The sequence below is a fragment of the Desmodus rotundus genome, chromosome 9 (genome assembly GCF_022682495.2).
Source record: "Desmodus rotundus isolate HL8 chromosome 9, HLdesRot8A.1, whole genome shotgun sequence".
NCBI classification, from domain to species: Eukaryota; Metazoa; Chordata; class Mammalia; order Chiroptera; family Phyllostomidae; genus Desmodus; species Desmodus rotundus.
In genome coordinates this window covers 64,139,230-64,163,084 of record NC_071395.1, presented here as the reverse complement: position 1 = coordinate 64,163,084, position 23,855 = coordinate 64,139,230, and the positions used below count along the sequence as shown (strand labels likewise).

The window sequence follows — 23,855 nt, the reverse complement described above, 5'->3', positions numbered from 1 at the left end:
TCAGGCTGGAAGTCAGCTTCCCTTAAATATGGGGCTGCAGGAGGAGGTAGAGAAAGCCCAGTTAAACCAGGTAGTTATCTAGAGCTGGGGAAATGAACGAAGGGTAACAGCCTTGCTGGTTGCCATGCGATGCTTGTTGAGGTCCTTTGGGTTTCATTTATAAAAGCTTGCTTTGTTTCATTGGTTTCTACTTATGTCTTTAGGGGCTGTGACAACCAAACGGACAGGTATTCCAGCTCCTCGAGAACTTTCGGGAACTATCTCAAGAGAGAGAACTGTGCCACGTGTTCCCTCTAACCCAAAGAAGTCAGTGTCCAGTCCAACTTCTTCCAGCACACCCACCCCTACTAAGCCCCTGAGGAACACTTCCATAAGACTCAGACAAGAGGGTGAAGGTGGAGAACGGGCCGTGCTTGAGTCCCAAGTTCGGGAACTCTTGGCAGAGGCCAAAGCAAAAGACAGTGAAATCAGTCGGCTTCGAAGTGAACTAAAGAAATACAAGGAGAAAAGGACTTTGAACACCGAAGGAACTGACACTTTGGACCCAAAGGTAGATGGAACATCAGTCTTACCAAGTGACTCAGAACTTTTGATAAAAGCTCTTGAGGAGAAGAACAAGACCTTTCAGAAAGAGCTTGCTGATCTAGAGGAAGAAAACCGGGCCCTGAAGCAGAAACTGAGTTACCTTGAGCAATCTCCAAATTCAGAAGGAGGAGCAAGTCACGCTGGTGATAGCAGCTGTCCAACCTCCATAACCCAGGAGTCCAGCTTTGGAAGCCCAACTGGAAATCAGTTGTCAGGTGAAATCGATGAGTATGAAAAAAACATACCCCATAATGTATTACGGACATCAGGTTCTTCAAGTAGTGATGTTACCAAAGCTTCCTTGTCACCGGATGCCTCCGATTTTGAGCACATCACAGCAGACACCCCTTCGAGGCCCCTGTCTTCCCCGAGCAACCCCTTTAAAAGTTCAAAGTGTTCTACCACTGGGAGTTCCCCTAACAACGTGAGCGAACTGTCCCTGGCTTCCCTCACGGAGAAGATACAGAAGATGGAAGAAAATCACCATAGCACAGCAGAAGAACTGCAGGCTACTTTACAAGAATTATCAGACCAGCAACAAATGGTGCAGGAATTGACAGCAGAAAATGAGAAACTGGTGGACGAGAAAACGATTTTGGAAACTTCCTTTCATCAGCATCGAGAGAGGGCAGAACAGCTAAGTCAAGAGAACGAGAAGCTGATAAATCTCCTACAAGAGCGAGTCAAGAATGAAGAGCCCAGTGCTCAAGAAGGAAAACTGCTGGAACTGGAGCAGAAGTGCACAGAGATTCTTGAACAGGGCCGCTTCGAAAGAGAGAAGCTGCTCAACATTCAGCAGCAGCTGACCTGCAGCTTACGGAAGGCTGAAGAGGAAAACCAAGGAGCTTTAGAAACAATTCAACACCTTAAGGAAGAAAATGAGAAACTGAATGGGTTTCTGGAGCTGGAAAGGCATAATAGCAGTACGGTGGCCAAAACTCTGGAAGAGTGTAAAGTTACCTTGGAAGGGCTGAAGATTGAAAATGGGTCTTTGAAGTCTTATCTGGAGAATGAGAAGCAAAAAGCTGTAAAGACCAGTCCTGTGGGGCAAACAGCAGAGCGCTGTGCAATTCAAGAAATGTTGAAAGTAGCTCGAGCTGAGAAAGATCAGCTGGAACTGTCTTGCACTGAGCTCAGACAAGAATTACTAAAGGCACATGGTGAAATTAAACATGTTTCAAGCCTGTTAGCCAAGGTAAGGAGATACCTCTTTATCAGTGTTTGCTCATCCTTGTTAACATTTCCCTCCTTTTTGATCTTTAAATTCACAGAGAATTCACAGAGAGCACAGAGAATCTTTCGCTTAATCAATTTTGTTCATCAACCCAGCATTCTAGCTTGAAGATTTGTTAGATTCCAGACAGATTGGAGATACAAAAATGAAACACCCCCATTTTCTGACTACAGGCAATTTAAAGTGTAGTGGGGATCTAGTGAATCAAATCAGTGAGTGTGAGGCAGGGACAACGGATGTCATGGAGGAGAGAATACTGTGCCTAGGAGGAACACTGCGAGTACATGGGATAAGGGAGGGTAGTGCAGGAGTACTTCTTGAAAGAAGTGACAGTGAACTGAGTCTTGAAGAATGAGTAGAGTTAATCCAGATCTATCAGTTAGCATGCTTTGGGCTGCTAGTAACAGGAAATTAAAATCACCCCAAAGTTCCCCACCAAGGAACAGTATAACCACTATTTTGGTGTTTTCTTCCAGATATATATATATTTGTCATTCCCATAAGTTAAAAAAAAATTTAGACTCATTCTAAGAATATTCATTTCTGAGAATATTCTCAGAAACATGATTTTAAAGACCAGATAGGTGCCTGTTGTTGAATGTTTGTGTTCTTTTCCAGTCTTTTGGTATTATAAATACATTTTTATATCGCTCATTATTTCCTTAGGGAAAATTCCTAGACATTGACTTGATGTATCAGAGTATGGCCCTTTTAAAGACTTTGGATACATTTAGCCACATTGCCCTACAGAAATGTTATCCCACTTAGTTCCCACCAGCAGATCATGACAGTGCTTGTTTCCCTGAACCCTTTCCAACAGCCGACGTTAGCTTGTTGGATCAGCCAAACCCAGTCTGCATGCCCTCTGTTTTCCTCACCTTTTTTGTTTGGACAGGCCTTCCCCCAACCCAAGATCAAATTAAATGATCACTTCTTTCATTTTATTTTATTTTTTAAAATATTTTATTTATTTATTTCTAGAGAGAAGGGAAGGGAGGGAGAAATAGAGGGAGAGAAATATCAGTGTGGGGTTGCCTCTTGCATGCACCCCACTGGGGACCTGACCCGCAGCCTAAGCATGTGCCCTGATCTAGGGTTCCTTGTGATCTAGGGGTCCTTGGTGAGTGAGATTGAAAACATCCCCCCACCTATCTCAGGGGGATTGAGACTGTTTCAAGGAACAAATTATGTCTTGATCTTCCAGGGGGATTTTTCTCTACTGCTTTCTCACCTTAAGATTAGTTAGTTGCAACCTGACTCTGACATTGGGCTGTCTAATGATCTGAGTAGTGGGTAGTACTGTAAGTTTTATCATTGTCAGTGTCTGCAACTCACAGCATTTTATGGAAGGTTCGGAGTAGTTCTATTAAAGGTACTAGCCGAATGTCCATTTGAACTACTGTTGATGATTGTAGCTTTACATTAAGTTGTAATATCTGTGGAATAAGTCTCCCTTCCATTATTCTGTTGCAAAATGTTTAATTGCCCAGGTGACCCTTTTGAAGTCTTCCTCCAGTCCCTCATCTATTTTTTGGTATTTAGATTGGTTTTACATAAAATATATGTGTCAATGAGAAATAATTTGGCATCTTAAAACAATGGCTGATTCTTTTTGATCATGAAATTGCATATTAATTATAGAAGATTTCGGAAATATAGAAAAGTATAAAGATGAAAATATTACCTTTAGCCGCTTAGAGAAAAATACTGCTAACATTTAGTTATATGTCTTTTCAGGCATTTGCCCAGTGTATGCACATTTGGGCATGCGTACACACTGGTATCGACATACAATGTTTAATCTTCCTATTCAGAAGAGTGGAGTATGTCATTCCTGTTTTATGAATACAAAGCCCAGTTGGAGTAGCTTATTAATTCCATTGTCCATCTATTTCTGATTAATTTGTTTCTAATTTATTTTTATCAATTATTTCATTCAGGTTTTGTACATTTCCTTGGTTTCTTCCTAGTTTCTTGAGTAAAATTCTTTGTTTACTTAAGTTTGTCCTTTCTTAGTTAATAACAAAAGCATTTAAATGTATGAGTTGGCCCTTTATTACAGCTTTGGCTGAAGGAAAATAATAAAATCTAGAATTTAGGGGGATAAACTAAGTCAAATTTGGAGAAAAAAAGAAAAGCCTTTGCATTCTCTGTACAAGGTACAACGTGTTCTATATCAAGTTGTTAATTATAGTATGCATGCATTCCATATCGTCATGTATTGTTTGCTGATTAGAATGATCACGTGTGAGATAGTAGGTGGACAAGTCTCTGGACAGTGTTTTCAGAGTCTGAGGTCAAAGGTGTGCGGTGTGGTGTCAGAGTTTCTCTTGCACGCATCAAGGTCCTAGGCCTGTGCTCTGTGCTATCTTGTGAGTACAGGGACACTGATCTGTAACTGCTGTGAAGTTGTAACTTGTGCTAATCTTTCTGTCCTTTTCTATTACCATAGAAAAAGTAAAACCCAGGCCTCCTAGGCAGACTAACAGCTTGTTTTAGCCCCACTGCAGGATATCAACTAATCCACCAGCAACCATGAGTTCAAATGATAAGGCAGAAAAGACTCATGTCCAAAGGAAACAGGAGCACTGGTAGCACAAAACTGTAATGAAGGGTGTAAAGTGCTGGGCCAGGAGGTACAAAGCCTGGGCCCACCTGACTTGGCTCATGGTTTATTCTGTGGCGGTGGGCAGGCCCCTTTCCATTGTACAGTGTTGAGTACAAGTGTAATGGTGGAGAGGTCCTGGCCTTGGTCCTTACTTAAAGAGTGCATTCACCTTTTTTGCCATTAAGGGTGTCTGTTGTGGGCATACCGTTTATTGAGGTATTGCAAAGTGTTAGCTAAGAAGGGTTTTTGTTTGCTTGTTTTTTAAAAAAAAATGATGGAGATTGAATTTTTCTACATCTACTATAGATCTTACACATTTGTAAGATCTATACTATAGATCAGGGGTGTCAAACTCATTTTCACTGGGGGCCACATCAGCCTCATGGTTGCCTTCAAAGGGCTGGAATAATTTTAGGACTGTATAAATGTAACTACTCCTTAACTGTTACAGAGTTGAAATTACTTTTGGCCCACAAGGCTTATGTGGCGCCGGTGAAAATGAGTTTGACACCCCTGCTGTAGATCTTGGACATATACTATCATGATATATTAGTTTTTATATAATCAAAATGTTTTTCTCCTTTAATTTGTTAATGAGGTGTGAATTACAATAACAGGTTTTCTAATTTAGTGTACTGTTCAGTCATCTTTGCATTCCTGGTGTCAATCTGATTCTTCGGTTCTCAATTGCTTTACTTGACATGTTTGTATAAAACTTTCAGATACAACTGCCTTAAGCAGATATCAATCACTGTCCTATTCATCACCAAAGCAAACTGCGTGGTGATGAACAACTTCACCCTTCAGCTCTGCATTTACCCACTCTAATTCTTGGCTGTAGGTGAATATTACAAACTACCCCATAATCTAACAGATTTAGTTAATCTATTTCAGTTTAGTAAGTTACTTTAATGACTGAGATGTTGTTAGAAGAGCTCCTGAAAAGCTTTAAAATGTACTTTATTTATTTTTTGGCTCTGGGTGGATCTGATACTCATACAAAATCTGTAGGACGTTTACAATAATTGTGGGAATGTTTTGTAGCCTTTTCTTCCTCTCATTGCTTTGTCTGCATCTCTTTGCTAACATCTCCATGCTTGTCAGCCGCTCTCATACCTTTCATGTACATTTTGCTGGCAACTTAATGTGTGACTGTATAACACACCTTTGTACAACTTTGAGGGAAGGTCTAGTTCCACAGAATCCTGAGGTTGAAACCTCCTGTGAGCCACACCTGTGCCCACCCTAGCCAGGAAGCAGCCCGTAGCTGCATGGTATTGTTTTCCAGGCTATAATGCAACTCAGGTTTATATTTTTTGACTTTCAATTTTTAGTCATTTGGGATCTTGATTTCACATTAGAGAATTTTTATAAGGCTTGAATCCTAGAAGAAATACTGCTTATCCCCCCACCCCAAGACTGAAAGCTTATAGGTGATATTGCCTTAAAAATGTAGTTCTTTCTACAGAGACTCAGGCATCTCTTCCATAGTAGTAAGGAGATTATAAAGAAATACTTGGGGTGAGTGACCAGGGAAAACTGGAGGTAAAGGGATCACTGTGTGACCCATGTTGGTCACCAGGCCAAACTAGGGTAGCCACTGGCCACAAATGACAAAACCAGAACTTGAGAGAAGGGTGTGGCAAGTAGATTAATTTGTCACCATGACTACAGAACAGGACTCCTGGAAAGATGAGATCTTGGAACCTGGCTTAAATAACAGGTGGCCCGTGAGGATTTCTAGGTGATGCTTTGGACGGTAAGAAACAGGAGCCCCCTTGTGTCAGTGGCATAAACAAACAGACGGGCTCTTTGCTCCCATAACCAAAAGTCCAGGAGGTAGGCAGTTGGTAGCTATGACCTGGGGGCTGTGTAATGTCAAGCCTCTAGGCTCGCAGCTCTGTGATTCTCTCAGCCTTCCTGCCAGGGTGCAGGGGGCATGGCGTCTTCAGCATCTCATCCTACAGTCCACGCAGCAGGAGGCTCAGCAGATCCATAGGCACCTCAGTGAACATTTTTCCCCAGTACCCCTCTCAGCAACTCCCTTTATATGATATGGTCAGAACTGGGTTGCACACCCTCCCCCAGCCCTCTCCTTGAAATCACAATCATATCCCAATTCCTGTACAAAATTGGGATTCTTTGTAAGAAAAAAGAAAGAATGGCTTCCGGGTAAGAAAGTGCACCATTTGCCACAGCATCCAACAGGACTCCCTCCACATGTTCACTCTTTCTGAGTCCTGTTGGTTATCCACAAAGTGCTCACAGAGATCTCTGAAATGTGTGACACCCACAGTAGTTTCCCTGTGCTCCAAACACTCCCCCCCATGCATAAAGTCCCACCACTGCCCTCCCCGCCTAGGCCCAGCCAGACTGAGTTCTTGTCCTGACTCATCACGTGAAGGAGGTAGGGGCTTTCTTTTGCCAGAAGCACTCTTACCTCTCTCTTTGCCTCCTTGATCCCCATCCTTCACTGGCCTGGTTCTCTTAAGCTTTAGGTCTCAACTATGGCATCACTTCTATAGAGAAGCCCTCAGCTCTGTGGGGTCATGTCTCATGGACTCAACAGGCCTTCAAGTCTAGATCAGCTCGACCACTTGTGTGAAAGCCACTTGCCCATCCCTAGCACCTCAGAGGAGCCCAGCAGGGTGGATGAATGTCTTCGATAGAGTGAAGGGGAACTTAGGGATCACTTCCCCATGAATTGTGGATACTGTTGGGAAAGTTGGTTAAGGTGGAGTTGTTTAAGCTGAAAACGTGGATATTGCAAGTATCTTCAGTTCAGACAGTTTCCCCATTCTCTCCAGTGTATTTAGCTGACAACCATATTATGAGCTCTTGGTGAAACAGAGCTCTGGGACTTCGTGCTGGGAAGAGGGCAGGGAAGGAACTTGGGTAAACAGCCTGTGTGCCTGCTCTCCCAGGGAAGTCAGGAGAAGGCCCGTTGAGTCAGCTTAGGGAGAGGCCTGCAGGCTCTTCACCTGGAAACCTTCAAGGTGGGCAGTTGCCTCAGGAAATAGGTCTCAGGCTCAGCCTTGTTGTGCAGAGCCCAAAGTCTGCCATGCACCTGGAGGTGAAGCTTCAGAAGATTCAACCATAAAACCAGAATGCCCACCCTTCCTTTTTCAGGTCAGATGTGACAGTCATGTGGCCCTGAACACATGACCATCATGTGCTACAAGGGTGTTGGATCACCTGTCTGGCCAGGCTCTGCTCTGGAACCATGTGAAGAGGGAGAGCGGTGGGAACTAACCCGAGGGTTTGACACCAAGAGAGCCAGTGTTTGAGAAGGGTGGTCTTGCCAGTGGGACTCCCTGGGCTTCCATGTAATTCCTAAGAGGGGGTGCACTGCTCTACATGGACCTGGAGTCACCACTCCTTCATAGATAGACAGGTCCTAAGGTCAAAAGTGCCTTCACGCCTGAGAGCAGCTTCTTCTGCCTGAGGTCTCCTTCTGCCCCTCTGGTATCTCTTGAAGCAGTAACAATATGTATAACTGGGATGTTCTGCTACTGATGCATTTTACATTTGCCGAGGTTTGCAGAGCATCTCGGTCCCGTCAGAGGAGGATATGTTATTGAAGATGGCTAGGTAGGATTCTTAATTTCTTTTTACTGTTTTTTGCCCGTGTAGATCATATAGTGGTCCAACTGGCACAGCCCTTTCTCTGTTCACTTTTCCTGGAAGAGAGCCTGGGGTGTTTGGCATGACACTTGCCAGCACAGGGGTACTCTGTACTGTCTGCCATGGTTGGGACTGCACCCTCAGCCCCTCAGGACAAGACACACCCTTCCCCCAGCTGTGGGGGGTGATGGCTGCTGGCTGCCAGCTGGAGGCCCTCTCTAGGGCCAGCCCTCTGTGAGAAGGGCTTCCTTGCCCGAGGGATAGCTGTACCCAGTGCTGTCCATTGAGGGGATGTGGGGAGGCCCAAGCCCTCAGTTCAATTTGGAGCCTCTCTGAAGGGCTTCCTAGGGACAGGGCTTCCCTTGCACTGACTGCCTCACACTTCTCCTCCTTCATTCCCACAGCTGGCCTCTTGCACTCACCTGCTGGGCGCTGTTCAGGAAGCTTCATGCATGAACATCCCCATTTCAGAGTCCATTTCCCTGGGAGCCAGACCTGTGGCCATGCCTTCTCCCCAGTTTCGGTGTCTGACCCAGGGAAGGCTGTAAGACTAGCTGAGACTGCAGCCCAGTCTGTTTCAGAGCTGTCCTGCTTGTCCTTGCATCCCAAGATCCTAGAAGGTTGTGTGAGGAGGCTGTGCCCTGCCAGAGAGGACTGACTGGTCTCTGCTGCCATCTGCCTTTGGTGGTTTAAGGACCAGTTGCTCTAACTGCCACATCTCCAAGGGAGTATTGGTGCTTCCAGGAAATACATTTGAATTTATTTGTAATGCAATTCCACACACCCCATTTCTAGAGAATGTTGATTTTTTAAAATGAGAGGTGCTTAGAATGATTTCCTTCTTTTAAAGGGAAACATTGGGAATCACATGGCTGGGTGTCAGTGCAATTTTTGCACTGGAGAAGCAGGACTCAAAAGAACTGGCAGCAGAAAGGCTGGTGAAGTGGAAGGCAACCTGGAACTCTGAACAGTCATCAAAAAGTACAGGGACTTGGTTTTACCTACTTGATAAATTGGTTTGTTCTTTTCAAATGATTTAATATCTCCTCTCTCTTCATTTGTTAATTTGTGAAAACAAATGTAAAAATACCTGCCTGTTTCAACCTAACAAGCTCCTGGGGAGAGAAGTGGTGAAGCTGTTTACTTTAGGGTTTGTTTTTTCTTTTTTCAAATACAAGAGCTTTTTGTAATATTTTGCTAAGCTTGAGAGAATTACTTCAAAATTGAGAAGGAAGAATGATGCGTGTAATTTGAAACAGTGTATTGACTTAATAGGGTTACTGACTCCATAGCCCACAGCATGCGTTGTGGCGGTCCCTCTCTATACCCCTGTGCTTACCATTTGGTGCTTACCGTTTGGTGCTTGTGGACGCAGAGGGTGGACTGGGAGGCAGGAGCCTCTGAGAGGCCAGCAACCCCAATTGCACGGGGAGGTTTCCTCAGGCTGCTGAGCGTCTGGGTTACTTGTTACATCCTCCAGTCTCCCCGCTGACCCTTGTAGTCTCAGCAAGTATCGTGCATGTTTCTAGACTCCAGGTGAGCTGCCCTTAGCCTGAGGTCCCAATGGGGAGCCAGCTAGTTCTGCCTACCTTACTGCTTTCCAAATGCGGTCCAACAGCAGCCTTCTAGTGTCTAAAATAGAGGGGCCCTTACTCCTTAAAAACTTCTTCTGCTTATAAAGTAGTCACCAGATATAGGGCTTTCTGTCTTTTCCATGTTTGTAATTATCTTGGACCTGTGTTATAATATCTAATATTGTATACAGTTAAGACATAAGGCAGTTATTAGAGAAATAATAAGTTGTATTGAGTGTTTACCATGTGTGAGGGACTGTGATAAATTCTTTTTTAAAGGTTTTTCTTAAAGATTTTATTTTTTAAATATATTTATTGATTATGCTATTACAGTTGTCCCATTTCCCCCCCCTTCACTCCACTCCATCCTGCATACTCCCTCCCTCCCACATTCCCCCCCTATAGTTCATGTCCATGGGTCATACTTATAAGTTCTTTGGCTTCTACATTTCCTATACTATTCTTACCCTCCCCCTGTCTATTTTCTAGCTACCATCTATGCTACTTATTCTCTGTACCTTTCCCCCCTCTCTCCCCTTCCCACTCCCCTGTTGATAACCCTCCATGTGATCTCCATTTCTGTGGTTCTGTTCCTGTTCTAGTTGTTTGCTTAGTTTGCTTTTGTTTTTGTTTTAGATGTGGTCATTAATAACTGTGAGTTTGCTGTCATTTTTACTGTTCATATTTTTTACCTTCTTTTTCTGAGATAAATCCCTTTAACATATCATGTAATAAGGGCTTGGTGATGATGAACTCCTTTAACTTGACCTTATCTGAGAAGCACTTTATCTGCCCTTCCATTCTAAATGATAGCTTTGCTGGATACAGTAATCTTGGATGTAGGTCCTTGCTTTTCATAACTTGGAATACTTCTTGCCAGCCCCTTGTTGCCTGTAAGGTCTCTTCTGAGGAATCAGCTGACAGTCTTCTGGGAACTCCTTTGTAGGTAACTGTGTCCTTTTCTCTTGCTGCTAAGATTCTCTCCTTCTGTTTAATCTTGGGTAATGTAACGATGATGTGCCTTGGTGTGTTCCTCCTTGGGTCCGGCTTCTTTGGGACTCTCTGAGCTTCCTGGACTTCATGGAAGTCTATGTCCTTCGCCAGATTAGGGAAGTTCTCCTTCATTATTTGTTCAAATAAGTTTTCAATTTTTTGTTCTTCCTCTTCTCCTTCTGGTACCCCTATAATTCGGATGTTGGAATGTTTAAAGATGTCCTGGAGGTTCCTAAGCCTCTCCTCATTTTTTTGAATTCTTGTTTCTTCATTCTTTTCTGGTTGGATGTTTCTTTCTTCCTTCTGGTCCACACCCTTGATTTGAGTCCCAGTTCCCTTCTCATCACTATTGGTTCCCTGTACATTTTCCTTTGTTTCTCTTAGCATAGCCTTCATTTTTTCATCTAATTTGTGACTGAATTCATCCAATTCTGTGAGCTTCCTGATTACCAGTGTTTTGAACTGTGCATCTGATAGGTTGGCTATCTCTTCGTTGCTTAGTTGTATTTTTCCTGGAGCTTTGATCTGTTCTTTCATTTGGGCCATTTTTTCTGTCTTGGCGTGCCTGTTACATAAAGGGGCGGAGCCTTAGGTGTTCATGGGGGTGGGGTAACACTGGTGGCTACGCTGTGACACTGTATGTGGGGGAGTGGCCGAGAGGGAGCAATGGCACTTGCTCCACTCTCTGCTGGTTTTCAGTTACTCCCTTTGCTATACCCATAATCAAATTGGGCCCCTCTGGTGCTGATTCCCAAGTGGGTGGGCTTGTGCACGCTCTAGGCCCCTGTGGGTCTCTCCAAAGAACTCTCCTGTGAGGCTGGGAGTTTCTCCTGCTGCTGCCTGAACCCCCACAGGTGTTTTCAGTCAGAGGTTTGAGGCTTTATTATTTCCTCTTTGCTGGAGCCCTGGGTTACGTGGTCTGCTTCGCTCCCCCACCATTCCTCCCAGTTTATCTATGTGTGAATGTGGGGCCACAGGGTCTGCCAGCCACCACCTTGTGGGGTCTGCTAGCCGCAGCCTGGCCTGCCCCATTCCACAATCCGCCACCTCACTGGGTCCAGGAGCCACCCCCTTGTTATGAGTCCTCTCCACCCCAGCTGCCCTTCTCTACCCCTCCTACCGGTCTAGATGAATATTTCTTCTTTATCTCCTTGGTTGTTGGACTTCCATACAGTTCGATTTTCTGTCATTTCTGGGGGGTTTTTTTGTTTTTAAATTGTTGTTCTTCTTTTGGTTGTGCAAGGAGGCACAGTGTGTCTACCTATGCCTCCATTTTGGCCGGAAGCCCTAAAAATTCTATTTTTAGAGAGAGGGGAAGGGAGGGAGAGAGGGAGAGAATCATCAATGTGTGGTTGCCTCTTGAGTGACCCCTACTGGGCACCTGGACCACAACTGACTGTGAATCAAACCAGTGACCCTTTGGTTTGCAGTCTGGCATTCAATCCACTGAACCACACCAGCCAGGACTCTTCTAGGATTTTTAGGATTTTAAGTCTTATGTTAAAGTCTTTAACTATTTTGAGTTTATTCTTGTATATGCTGTAAGAACCTGGTCTAGTTTCTTTTTTTTTTTTTTTTTGCAAGTATCTGTCCAATTTTCTAAACACCATTTATTGAAAAGGGTGTCTTTACCCCATTGTATATTCTTGCCTCCTTTGTCATATATTAATTGATCATATAGTCATGGGATTATTAAGTTTATTGAGACTTGTTTTGTGGCCTAACATGTGGTCTATCCAGGAAAATGATCCATGTGCACTTGAAAAGAATGTTTATTTTTCTGTTTTGGTATGAAATGCTCTGAAAATATCAAATCCTTCTGATCTAGTATGTAATTTAAGGCCCCTATTTCTTTGTTGATTTCTCTCTGGAAGATCTACCCGTTGATGTCAGTATCCTACTATGACTTTATTACTTTCAGTCTCTCCCTTTATGTCCATCTAGATTTGCTTTATGTATTTAGGTGCTCCTATGTTGGATGCATAAATGTTTACAAGGGTTATATCCTCTTGTTGGATTGATCCTATTTTATCATTATGTAGTGTCCTTCTTTGTCTCTTACTACAGCTTTGTTTTAAAGTCTGTTTTGTCTGATATAAGTATTGCAATCCCAGTGTTTTGGGGGTTTTTTTCCATTTCTATTTGCATCAGATACCTTTTCCAGTCTCTTTACTTTTAGCCTGTATGTATCTTTTGTTCTGAAGTGAGTCTCTGGTAGACAGCATATATATGTATATATGGGTCTTGTTTTCTTGTCTATTCACCTACCCTATGTCTTTTGATTGGAACATTTAATTTAATTACATTTAAAATGATTATTTATAGGTACATACTTACTGCTGTTTATTTATAACTATGTTTCTCTTCTTTCCTGTTCTTAAAGAAGTCTCTTTAATATGTGTTGTAATACTGGTTATGTGATGATGAACTCCTTTAGCTTCTACTTGTCTGGGAAGCTCTGTATTTCTCCTTCAATTTTTAAAATTTTATTTATATTTATTAATTATGCTGTTACAGTTGTCCCAATTTCTCCCCCTTTGCTCCCCCCACCCAGCACCACCCACTCCCTCCGGTGATCCCCCTCCATTGTCCATGCCCATGGGTCATGCTTATAAGTTCTTTGGAAACTCCATTTCCTATATTGTTCTTAACATCCCCTGACTACTCTATCTATGTCTACCAGTTTGTACTTCTTAATCCCTGCACCTTTCCCCTGACTCCTCCAAACTCCCAACCCCACTGGCCACCATCCCAATGTTCTCCATATCTATGGTTCATTTTCTGTTCTGCTTATGTGCTTAGTTTGTTTTTTAGATTCAGTTGTTGATAGTTGTGAATTTATTGCCATTTTAATGGTCATAGTTTTGATCTTATTCTTTTTCTAAATAAGTTCCTTCAGCATTTTATATAGTAATGGTTTGGTGATGGTGAACTCCTTTAGCTTGTCTGGAGGAGAAGCCTTGTTCTGAAGGATAGCTTTGCTGGATGGAGTAATTTAGGTCGTAGGTCCTTGCCTTTTCATCACTTTGATCTCGCCAATCCCTTCTAGCCTGCAAAGTCTCTTTTGAGAAATCAGCCAAAAATCTTATGGGAACTCTGTTGTAGGTAACTCTTTGCTTTTTTCTTGCCGCTTTTAAGAGTGTCTCTTCATCTTTAACCTTTGGCATTTTAATTATGATATGTCTTGGTGTGGGCCTCTATGTCCATCTTGTTTGGGAGTCTGTGCTTCCTGGACTTGCATGTCTATTTCTTTCACCAAACTAGGGAAGTTTTCTTTCTTTATTTTTCAGATAGGTTTCCAATTTCTTGCTCTCTCTCTTCTTCTTCTGGCACCCCTATGATGCGAGTGTTGGAATGTTTGAAGCTGTCCCAGAGGCTCCTTACACTGTCCTCGATTTTTTGGTATTATTCTTTCTTCTTGCTGTACTGATTGGATGCATTTTCTTCTGTGTTTCAAATCATTGATTTGATTCTGAGCTTCATCCCCTCCCCTGTTGGTTCCCTGTATATTTTTATTTCATTTACTGTAACCTTCATTTCTGCCTGGGTCTTTTTTATGCTGTTGAAGTACCCACTGAGTTCTTTGAGCATCCTGATAACTAGTGTTTTGAACTCTGCATCTGATAGGTTGCTTATCTCCATTTTGTTTAGTTCTTTTTCTGGAGTATTGTTCTGTTCTTTCATTTGGGCCATACTTCTTTGTCTCCTCATTTTGGCAGCCTCCCTGTGTTTATTTCTGTGTATTAGGTAGAGCTGTTTTGACCCTGTATCTTGGTAGCATGGCCTAATGTAGGTGTTTCCTGTAGGTTCCACTGTCATAGTCTTTTCCTGTTTCCCAAGCTGTGTACTGGAGATGTACGCTCTGTGTGGATTGAGTACTCCTTCCTCTTGCAGGTGAGTCTTCATTGCTGTAAGCAAGTCAATGGAAGGGATTTACCCAGTCCAGACAGCTGGTAGGACTGGCTGTGACCCCTGGCCAGCAACCACCTCCCACCATGCCTTATGGAGGAGGCTGGATGGTGCTCTGACCTGGTTTGTAACTCTCTGCTGGGTGTGTAGACTCTGGGGTTTCCAAGGTCACCCTTCATCTGTGGTCTGTCTGGGCTTCCTTTGCATAAGCTATAAAGCAATTTGTAGATGGCTGCTGCTAGTGCCAGGCCTGGGGCCACTCAGCTAGGGGTATGGGAGCTGGGCTCAGCTGTTGCTTGTTTGAGCAGAGTTTGGAAGGTCTGAAGCCTACACCTAGTCCAGTTCTTCATATGGAAAGGCCTCTGTTACCAGCTTGGGTGGGCCTATAAGTTGGATGGGGTGGACCCTTAGCTAATCGTCAGGGCAGAGCTTACTGTGTGAACCAGGTTGATGGAAATTCAGATATGGTGCCAACACACTGTGGCTCTGTGTGAGGTAGGGCTCAGGAAAGGTACAGTGGCCACTCTCTGCAGTTCTGTCTGGGAGAAAGCTGTCCTCCAGTTCTTGCCCTGATGCTAGACACTTCATTTCCTCCCTGTATGGCACTGGTGCTCTTCAAGGTGCTACCCAGGTGCTGGAGCTCAGAGGGAGTGAGTCTGAGTAAGTCCATGTGCACTGTGAGTCCCTTTAAGAGGAGAGGACTGAGAATCCCGCAGTTTCTTCTGCTGACCCAGCCCCCACTGCTTTTTGCAGCCAGAAGTTATGGGACTTATCTTCCTGGCACTGGAACCCTGGGCTCGGTGGGCTGGTATCCCTCACTCCCAGGATATCCCTCCATTTTATATCCACCACACCTGGGTTTAAGAGCAGCCCATCCATGCCTCCGCCCCTCCATCCCTCCTACCCTTCTGGGTGACTGTGGTTTCTTTAATTCTTCAGTTGTCAGACTTCCATACAGCTCAATTTTCTGATGGTTTTGAGTGAGTGATACTTGTTCTGTAATTCTTCTGTGGTTGTGTGAGAAGAGCCACGTTTACCTATGCTTCCGCCTTCCCTCCTTCAATTTTAAATGATAGCCTTGCTGGGTAAAGTAGTCTTACCGAAGGTCCTTGCTTTTCATTACTTTGAATATTTCACACCATTACCTTCTTCCCTGAAAAGTTTCTGTTGAGAATTCTGTTCATAGTCTTATGGGAGTTCCCACGTATATAACTAACTGCCTTTCTCTTGCTGCTTTTAAGAATCTCCTTTCTTTTTCCCACCCTGTCTGGTGTGGCTCAGTTGTTTGGAGCATTGTCCCATAACCAAAAAGTTGCAGGTCCATTCCCGCACACATGGCTTGTGGGTTTGATACCTGGGCCAGGCTCATATGATTCCCAGTATGGGCACATTTGGGAGTCAGCCAATCGGTGTTTCTCTCACATCCATGTTTTTCTCTCTCTCCTTTCCTCTCTCTCTAAAGACAAGGAAAAAAATATCTTCAGGTGAGGAGTTTTAAAAAAAGAATCTCTCTTTTTAATGTTTGCCATCGTAATTATGATGTGTCTTGGTGTGGGCCTCTTTGGGTTCATGTTGTTTGGGATTGTCTGCAGTTCCCATACTTGTATGTCTTTTTTTCTTCCCCAGATTAGGGATGTTTTCAGGTATTTCTTCAAATAAGTTTTGAATTTCTTGCTCTCTTCTCCTTGTGGTACCCCTATAATGCAGATGTTGTATAAGAGAAGGTCTCTTAAACTATCCTCATTTAAAAATTTTTTTTTTTTTCCTGTTTTGATTAGGTGTTTTCTGCTACCTTGTCTTCTAAACTGCTGATTCAGTCCTCTGCTTCATCTAACCTGCTGTTGATTCCTTCTAGTGTATTATTATTTCAGATATTGTATTCTTTACTTCTGCCTAGTTATTTTTTTATGGCTTTTATGGGTTTTTTTATGTTTACTATTTCTTTACATTCTTGCTTGAGCTCATCTACCCTTCCCCTATGTTCCTTGAGCATTCTTATAACAATTATTTTGAACTCTGTATCTGGTAGATTCCTTGTCTCCATTTCATTCGATTCTTTTTCTGGGGATTCCTTTTGTTCTTTCATTTGGGGCCTGTTTCTTTGTCTCCCCATTCTGGCTGCCTCTCTGTAATTGTTTCTGTGTACTAATAAGATCTGCTATGATTCCCACTCTTGGTATGAGGTCTTATGTAGTAGGTGTCCTGTGGGGCTCAGTGGCACCTGATCACCTAAGCTAGGTGCTCCAGGAATGTCTCATATGTGGGTTCTCCTATGATAGTTGAATCTTGATTGCTGTTGGCTCATCCGGGGGTGGGGTTGACCCTGGGCTGGCCAACTGTGAGGACTGACCCAACCACAGTGAACCAGCAGCTGCTGTGCTAGGCTGACCCCGTGAAGTAGAATTCACCCCATCAGGGTTTGTGCCTGCCAAGATCTGCCTATGGATGTGCCACTTGTGGAGCAAATTGGGTCCTATTCTGATGTGGTCTGAATCCTGCCAGCAGGTATGTTGACTCTGGGGCCTCTTAGGAGGGATCCAGTGCAGGTCATGTTAGGCGCTACCTGTGACCGGCCCTGGGCTACCTGTTTGGAGTCACAAAGCAGTCCACAGCTTGTGGCTGCCTCTGTTGGGCCTGGGTCTATGTGGGAGGGGAAATTCACACCAAGGTTGGCTTTCACCAGCACCAAGCCCCAGGAGCAGGTCAGCAGAAGGTCCAAGACTCCCCAGCATCTGCTTCTGCCTGCTGGCTGCCTGCTAGGCTCAGTCACTGAAAGGGCCTCTGGCGGTATATGGGTTGCATGAGGTAGGTTCTCAGTGAGTCACCAGGTAGGGGTGAATAGTGTTCACTGGACTGAAAAAGATTCACACTTGGCACCAGTGCTGGCACTGGGGCCACTCAGCGACACTCGCAGTGCACAGCAAGGTCAGCCTGCACCGCAGGTGCCTGTGGACCTTTGTGGTGGGCAGGGTCTCCAGGAGCCGTTAGGGTGAAGGCAGCAGGGTTCATCAGGCCCCGACAGACCAAGACTAGGCCGTGTGAAGGGAGGGCTCTCTGTGCACAGGACCGGCAGCGCTGGTCGGGCATGTGAGGGAAGAGTGGCCCCTGCCCTGGAGCCACACAGCTCAGTCTCTCCCTCCTGGAGAGCCTCCCAGGAGAGGCCACTACAAGGGCCATGCTGGCTCCCATGCTGGCCATAGCCAGCTCACTTCTGTGTAGTGCATGGCAAGGCAGGGCCTCTGGGAAATGGGAGAGTGGGGCTAGTGGATCTCCTGTGGGTTGGTGGGCAGTGCAGCTGGTCAGGGCCAGAGGTGGGGGAGGGGAGTAGCCCCCACCCCAGACCTACACAACTCAATCTGTGATACCCGCATAGTTCGCCCTCAAGAGCCATCCAAGAAAGTCCACACCACAGGCTGGGCAGCTCACTCATCCCCAGGGTGTGAGCTCAGAGGATAGGGAGTTGGAGGGTGGGGCTATTTAGTGCATTCCTGTAGGCTGATGCTGTAGGGAGGGGAGTGCTCAGCTCAGGAGAGATGGTGTCTATGGGCCCTGTGGGAGAGGGACCTAGCATGGGGACCCTGGCACTGTCCCTCAGCTCTCTCAGGTTGTACTGGGATTTAAACTCTGGTAGTCAGGCTCCAGGCCCCACCCTTAGTCATTTTCATGTACTACAATAGATTTGAAACTTAGGACAACAGCCCACAATGACATAGTTTATGTTGCAGTACAGAGCTATACATCTTTATAGCTGAAACACAAGTTTCAGGGAGCAGTGCTCTCCCCAAGGGTAAGCAGTACTCTTGTTCTTTCCCACGCTGGCACTCTCTCCTTACTCCCTGCCTCCTTCCCCCTCTTCTTTCTGTATTGTATGTCACAACCTCCCGATCAAAAGACAGTTCTGTGCTGCCTTCCACTGTCTGTTCATTCATCAGACATTTATTAGGGCCTCTTATGTGTCTGACACTGTAGGCGCTGGGGATACAAGTGTGAAGAGAGAATACAGGGTCTCTGTCCCCAGAGAGTGTTCAGCCTAGGAAGGTTTTAGATGTGAAATACAGTTGGAAAAAACATATTGTATATGGAAACCCCTCCAAATTTAGGAAGAAATCTACTAGGTATCAAGCTTACATTAGCTGATAAATATAAAACTATATAGTAACAGTAATTAAGAGACTATAGAAAAGGGACATTCAAAATAATAAAATTAGTATATTCAGACAACAGAATGCTATGCAACATTTACAGTGAAGACCTAGAGCGACGTATGTTGACATGGATGCATCTCAAAAAGGAGTTAAAAAAGCGTAATGAGCATAGTGTAATACAGGACAAAAACACATTACCATATAATATAATGCAATATAATCCAGTACACTGCAAAAGCATAATATAGTATAACATCATTTGTGTAAAAGTTTTATGTATAAAAACCATTCAAGGGATGACCACACACCAATTTTAGGGAAATATATGTTACTCTCTAGGGTGGGAGGGAAGTTGAGGTCTTAACAAATCTTGTTAAAGTAAAAAAAATTACCAAATGTGGCAAAATTTAACCACTGTTAAGTCTGTGTGGTTATTGCATCACTTTTGGTGCTTTTCTGTATATTTTAAGTGTTTAATGATTAAAAGTTGAAGGGTCAGGTGAGCGAGTGTGCTGCACCGCGTCTCTTTGTGGGGCGCGCACACAGGTCTGTGTTGTGTGCCTTCAACTGGTGTTCCCTATGATGTTAATGTTACATTCCTCTGAAAAAAACCCCCACTGTCACCACAAGTACTTTATGATTAAAGAGATTTGGGGTTTGTAGGGGATGTTAGGTCTGAGGGGGTGTTGTTCCTGGCTTACCAGCAGACGGCGCTGCTCCATAGCAGATGTGAGGTTTGGCAGCCACACCTGGTACCTGAGCCTCCCAGTGTGAGTGCAGTTTTACCCAGGTGCCTGAAGAAGGATATTTATGTATGTGCAGCTTTCTTTATGCCGGTAGAAAGGGGCACAGAATCCACCCATTTGTCCTTTTACACATATCACATTTCTGTGAGTATTTATAGACTTGGCTAAGGCTAAGTCCAAGGCTAAGTCTACAGCAATGATGACGGCATGGCATGTGCCAAGAGCTTCCCTTGCTGTTGGGTTGATGAGCCCGATGCTAATGTGTGAGGTACTTTTTCCTGTTAAATTGACCAGGAAACCTGCTTTTTATTCTAGGTGGAAAAGGATTATTCTTACTTGAAGGAGATATGTGATCATCAAGCCGAACAGCTGAGCAGAACCAGCCTGAAACTGCAAGAGAAAGCATCTGAGAGTGATGCAGAGATTAAAGACATGAAGGAAACCATATTTGAGTTGGAAGATCAGGTGGAACAGCATCGAGCTGTTAAGTTACATAATAATCAACTCATCAGTGAGCTGGAAAGTAAGTGAAATCGAGCCCTGGTGAAACATGGATCAGGTGTGACTAGGATAGGAAAGAAACCAGCAGCAGTGAGTAATGTAAGCAAGCATGAAAGACTTATGAAAAGTCTTTCTTTTGAATATTCTGTAATGTCCTAGGAAGAATGGCAATTAAGAAAGACAGAATAATTAATCTCCTAGACAAAGTTGGAAAATGGGTAATGTAGAAGAAAAGGTTGTTGAACGTGAGTCAACAGCGTGAGGTGATTGTAAATAGAGTAAACCCATTTCAGAGTGTTAGATACACTGTGCGTGAACCACACGGTGGACCCCACTCATCACGTATGACAGGGTGTCCTCATTTTGGGTCTGATGGATAAAAAGATGTGTGACAGATAAACTGATTTGAACAATGTGTGCTCTTGTGTCAGGGAGGAAGCAATTTCAACATGTGTCCCTTTGATGGTAGGATATCAAATAATGGAAAAGGTGGCCTCTTTGTTACTGAAGAGGCACTAATACATGGCTCATTTACAGAATCATTGTTTGCTTTGAATAGGGAAAGACATTTTTAAAAGAGATCAGTTACACATTGCCCGCTTTGTCCAAATAAGTCTTATTAAATGATCTCATCTAATGTGTTTTTGCTTTTGTAACAAAAAAATTAACACACAAAGCTTTTAGTGACACTAACCTTTGCTAAAAATAGCAGAGTTGGTGGCCTGCAAAATTCCCCAGTGTGCCTAGTTCTAATTGTCTATTCCTGGAATCCATATTTGTGAACTCACCTGCTTGCCAATATTTATTTGTAGCTTCAGAATTAGTTCTCTTAACCCTCTGAAGGTCATTCACAGACCTGTGCAGAGCGGTGGGAAGTGTGAGTCTCCCAAAGTGCATTCCCAGTGCAGGCGGAACTCCGTGACACTCGCCCCCTGGTTTCAACTTGCTCACTGTAAACAGGTGTCTTTTTCATGGCTTATTTAGTGCCCTGTGTTTTGTAGTTTTATGCTCTGTGTGGGTGATTTCACTGTTTAAAATGGTCCCCATGCACAGGAAGGCTGCAATTGCCTTGTGGAAAAAGGAGGTGAGTTAGGTCAGCCTTGTTTGAGCACAGGCTACATTGCTGTCGGCCGCAAGTTCAGTGTTAACAAATCAGTAGTGCTCATTGAACAATTCCCTGTTAACTAAAACCGCTGGGTAAAGGAAGTGGACATTCACCAGCCTGCATCTGAGACTGCTCCCGAGAGCACTCACAGTGAAATTTGCGCTGTGCAATGAAGCTGTGGGAAAGCGGCTCAATTTGTGGCTTCATGTGATGACAACCTATTAAAAACCAAAAACATATGGACAGTGTTGTTGTGAAGCCAGAAACCAGACAAATTTATAGTCATGTGTCCCAGGGTCAGGAAGGCGTTAAAATCTCCTCATCTAGTTCTGGCAGAGGCCACACAGCTCATGAGGAAAGTTAAAAATTTGCAGGTGAGGCAGGTTCTGTAGATCAGGAGGCTATGGGAAATTTTTTTTTAAATCTTCACCTGAAGATAAAGATTTTATTTATTTTTAGATAGAGGGGAAGGGAGAGAGAAAGAGAGGGAGAGAAATGTGAATGTGTGGTTGTCTCTCATGCACCCCTTCCTGGGGACCTGGCCGGCAACCCAGGCATGTGCCCTGGCTGGGGATTGAACCAGTGACCCTTTGCTTTGCAGTCTGATGCTCAATCCACTGGGCCACACCAGTCAGGGCTGATTTTTTTTTTTTTTTTAAGAGAGAGAGATTGATGTGTGAGAGAGATTGATATGTGAGAGAGAAACATCAATCAGTTGCCTCTTCTACATTCTCTGACCAGGACTGAACCCATGACCTTTCGGTGAACCAGATGATTCTCCAATCAATTGGGCCACCCAGCCAGGGCTAGAGAAAATTTTTAAATGCCTGTTGACTATTATGCAGGAAAAGGGTTATGTGGGCACCAGGTTTCCAGCACTGATGGGAATGTCACCAGGCCAAGGAGGTCTGCCTCAGACTGGCCTGTAGTGGTAGATTCTTTGTACCAAAGAGGTTTCACAACATGAGTCCATGTGATTTTGAGAGTACGTTGGCTAAAGCTGGGGGCAGTGAAATAAAGGAAAGATTTTGGGTAGAAGAAACAACAGGAGAGAGCCCAGGCAGGGCTCTGCTTTGGCTCCCTAGAGCCATAATAGGAAAGAAGTAAGCCAGGGCAGGGCTGCTGTTAGCTCACTGAGAAGTCGAAAAAACAGGCCTTGGAGACAGGATAAGGTGGTTAGCCTGGGTCAAGCCACCACTGCCCGCTGCTTTTCTGGTTGCAAGTCTCCCGGGGACCCGTAGAGCTTAGGAGGAAGTAACAAGTTCATGCCTGAGAAGGGGCATGGGCATGCTCTAGAGTGAGCCTGCATCAGGTCGTTGTCTTGAGGGTTTTTATCTCCTGTGGACGAGAATCTTAAGGGAGGGCTTCAGCAGAATATTCACCGGCTTTCCAGATGCCTTTTTTAATATGCTGATGCATCAGAAATGAGTGTATAGGGGAGTTGGGATTATTCTCTGGTCTGCTTTACTGCTTTACATTTATCTCGGCTCTGTCTGGCTCTAATTGGGTTTTTGCTATTTGTTCCCTGACTTCATCTGTCCTTGGGTTTAGTTGGCACCAATGGCACTAACTGGGTCTCTGTTCTCTATGTCCCCGACCAGGGAGATTTAAGCTGTGTATTCTCTGGTCTAGAAGGAGCGGTGTAAGCCACTCACTCTCAAGTGTCCTTGGTTAGAGGAGGTAAGGTCTTGCGATTCACCAGCTGGCTATAAATTGTTCAAATTGACTGGCCTGGTTTAATTGTCTTGTCTCAGTTTCCCCATTCCACTTGCCCAGGAATTTTCCTAGCTTCTTACTCTTTTGACTCAGGAGGGGCTTTTTTTTTTTTTTTTTTTTTTTTACAAGGACACTGGCAAACAAACCTACTGCATAAAACACAAATAACATTTTGTTTGACAAAAATGTAACTGCAGCAAGACGCCCCTCCATCATTGCCAGTGGTCAGTGTATATTTACAAACACAGCCCACACTTGAAAAGTATAAAGTCAAAGAACAGAAGTCCAGTTTTGCTTTTTTTTTTTCCTTTTAATAATATACTGCAATTGAGAATTTGGTTGTTTTGTCTCCAAATCCTTAAAGTCAGCACATACATACCAAGAAAGAAGCTTATAATTAATGTCCAGGACAGATGTCAGGCCAACTCCCTGCATTTGTATCATAACATATCCAGGATTGAAAATAACACAGACTGTGCATCTGGTAAGAAACATTTAACTTCTGTCAGGGATAGGAAGATATTATTAAGATGTCTCTTTAACTAGGAGGCCCAGGGATACAAAAATCCAGCCGAGGATAATTACTCCTCCCCATAAAATCCCTGAAAGAAAGGGACAAAAAAAATTAAAGAAGTTAAGGAGCATTTTCTCATTCTGTAGCATTGACCCCAAACACAAATTCTCAGGCCCCACATGCTGAATTAGAACTGCTGGTGTAGGACCCAACCCTGTGGGTTTGTTTCCTGAAACTTCTCTGATCATTCTGATTCATGCAGATAACAATGGCTCTGAAGTGGATCATGAGGAAACACTGAAGAATTTTAACTAGGTTGGGGACATGATCAGATTTACCTTGAAATGACTCTGATAGCAACATGGTGAAAGTTAGAGGCAGAGAGAGGACGGAGTTAAAGATGTTCTTAATTAGGGAGCTGTTAAAGTATATACACCCGTGTTCCATCTGCCCTTGGAGATCCCCATTCCGAAGGTCAGAGTCTGGGGCTTGAACATCTGTGCTGATGAAAAGCTTCATGTGATTGTGAGGTTAAAATTCTATTAAGAACTACAACTCTGGAAACGGGTCTAAAAGTCACCATAGTAATAACCAGTCATAT

The 23,855-nt window shown here is 44.0% G+C and overlaps 1 protein-coding gene across 4 annotated transcripts in view; it reads left to right on the top strand.

Annotated features, from left to right (window-relative positions):
- The window catches only part of SPECC1 (sperm antigen with calponin homology and coiled-coil domains 1), a 261,258-nt gene that overhangs the window by 118,589 nt on the left and 118,814 nt on the right, over positions 1-23,855 (top strand). For all 4 annotated transcript variants that reach the window (XM_071219291.1, XM_071219292.1, XM_071219290.1 and 1 more), the window contains exons 4-5: positions 204-1,780; positions 19,734-19,941. In XM_071219291.1, coding sequence (XP_071075392.1) covers positions 204-1,780; positions 19,734-19,941 — 1,785 coding nt within the window. The remainder of the gene's footprint in view (positions 1-203; positions 1,781-19,733; positions 19,942-23,855) is intronic.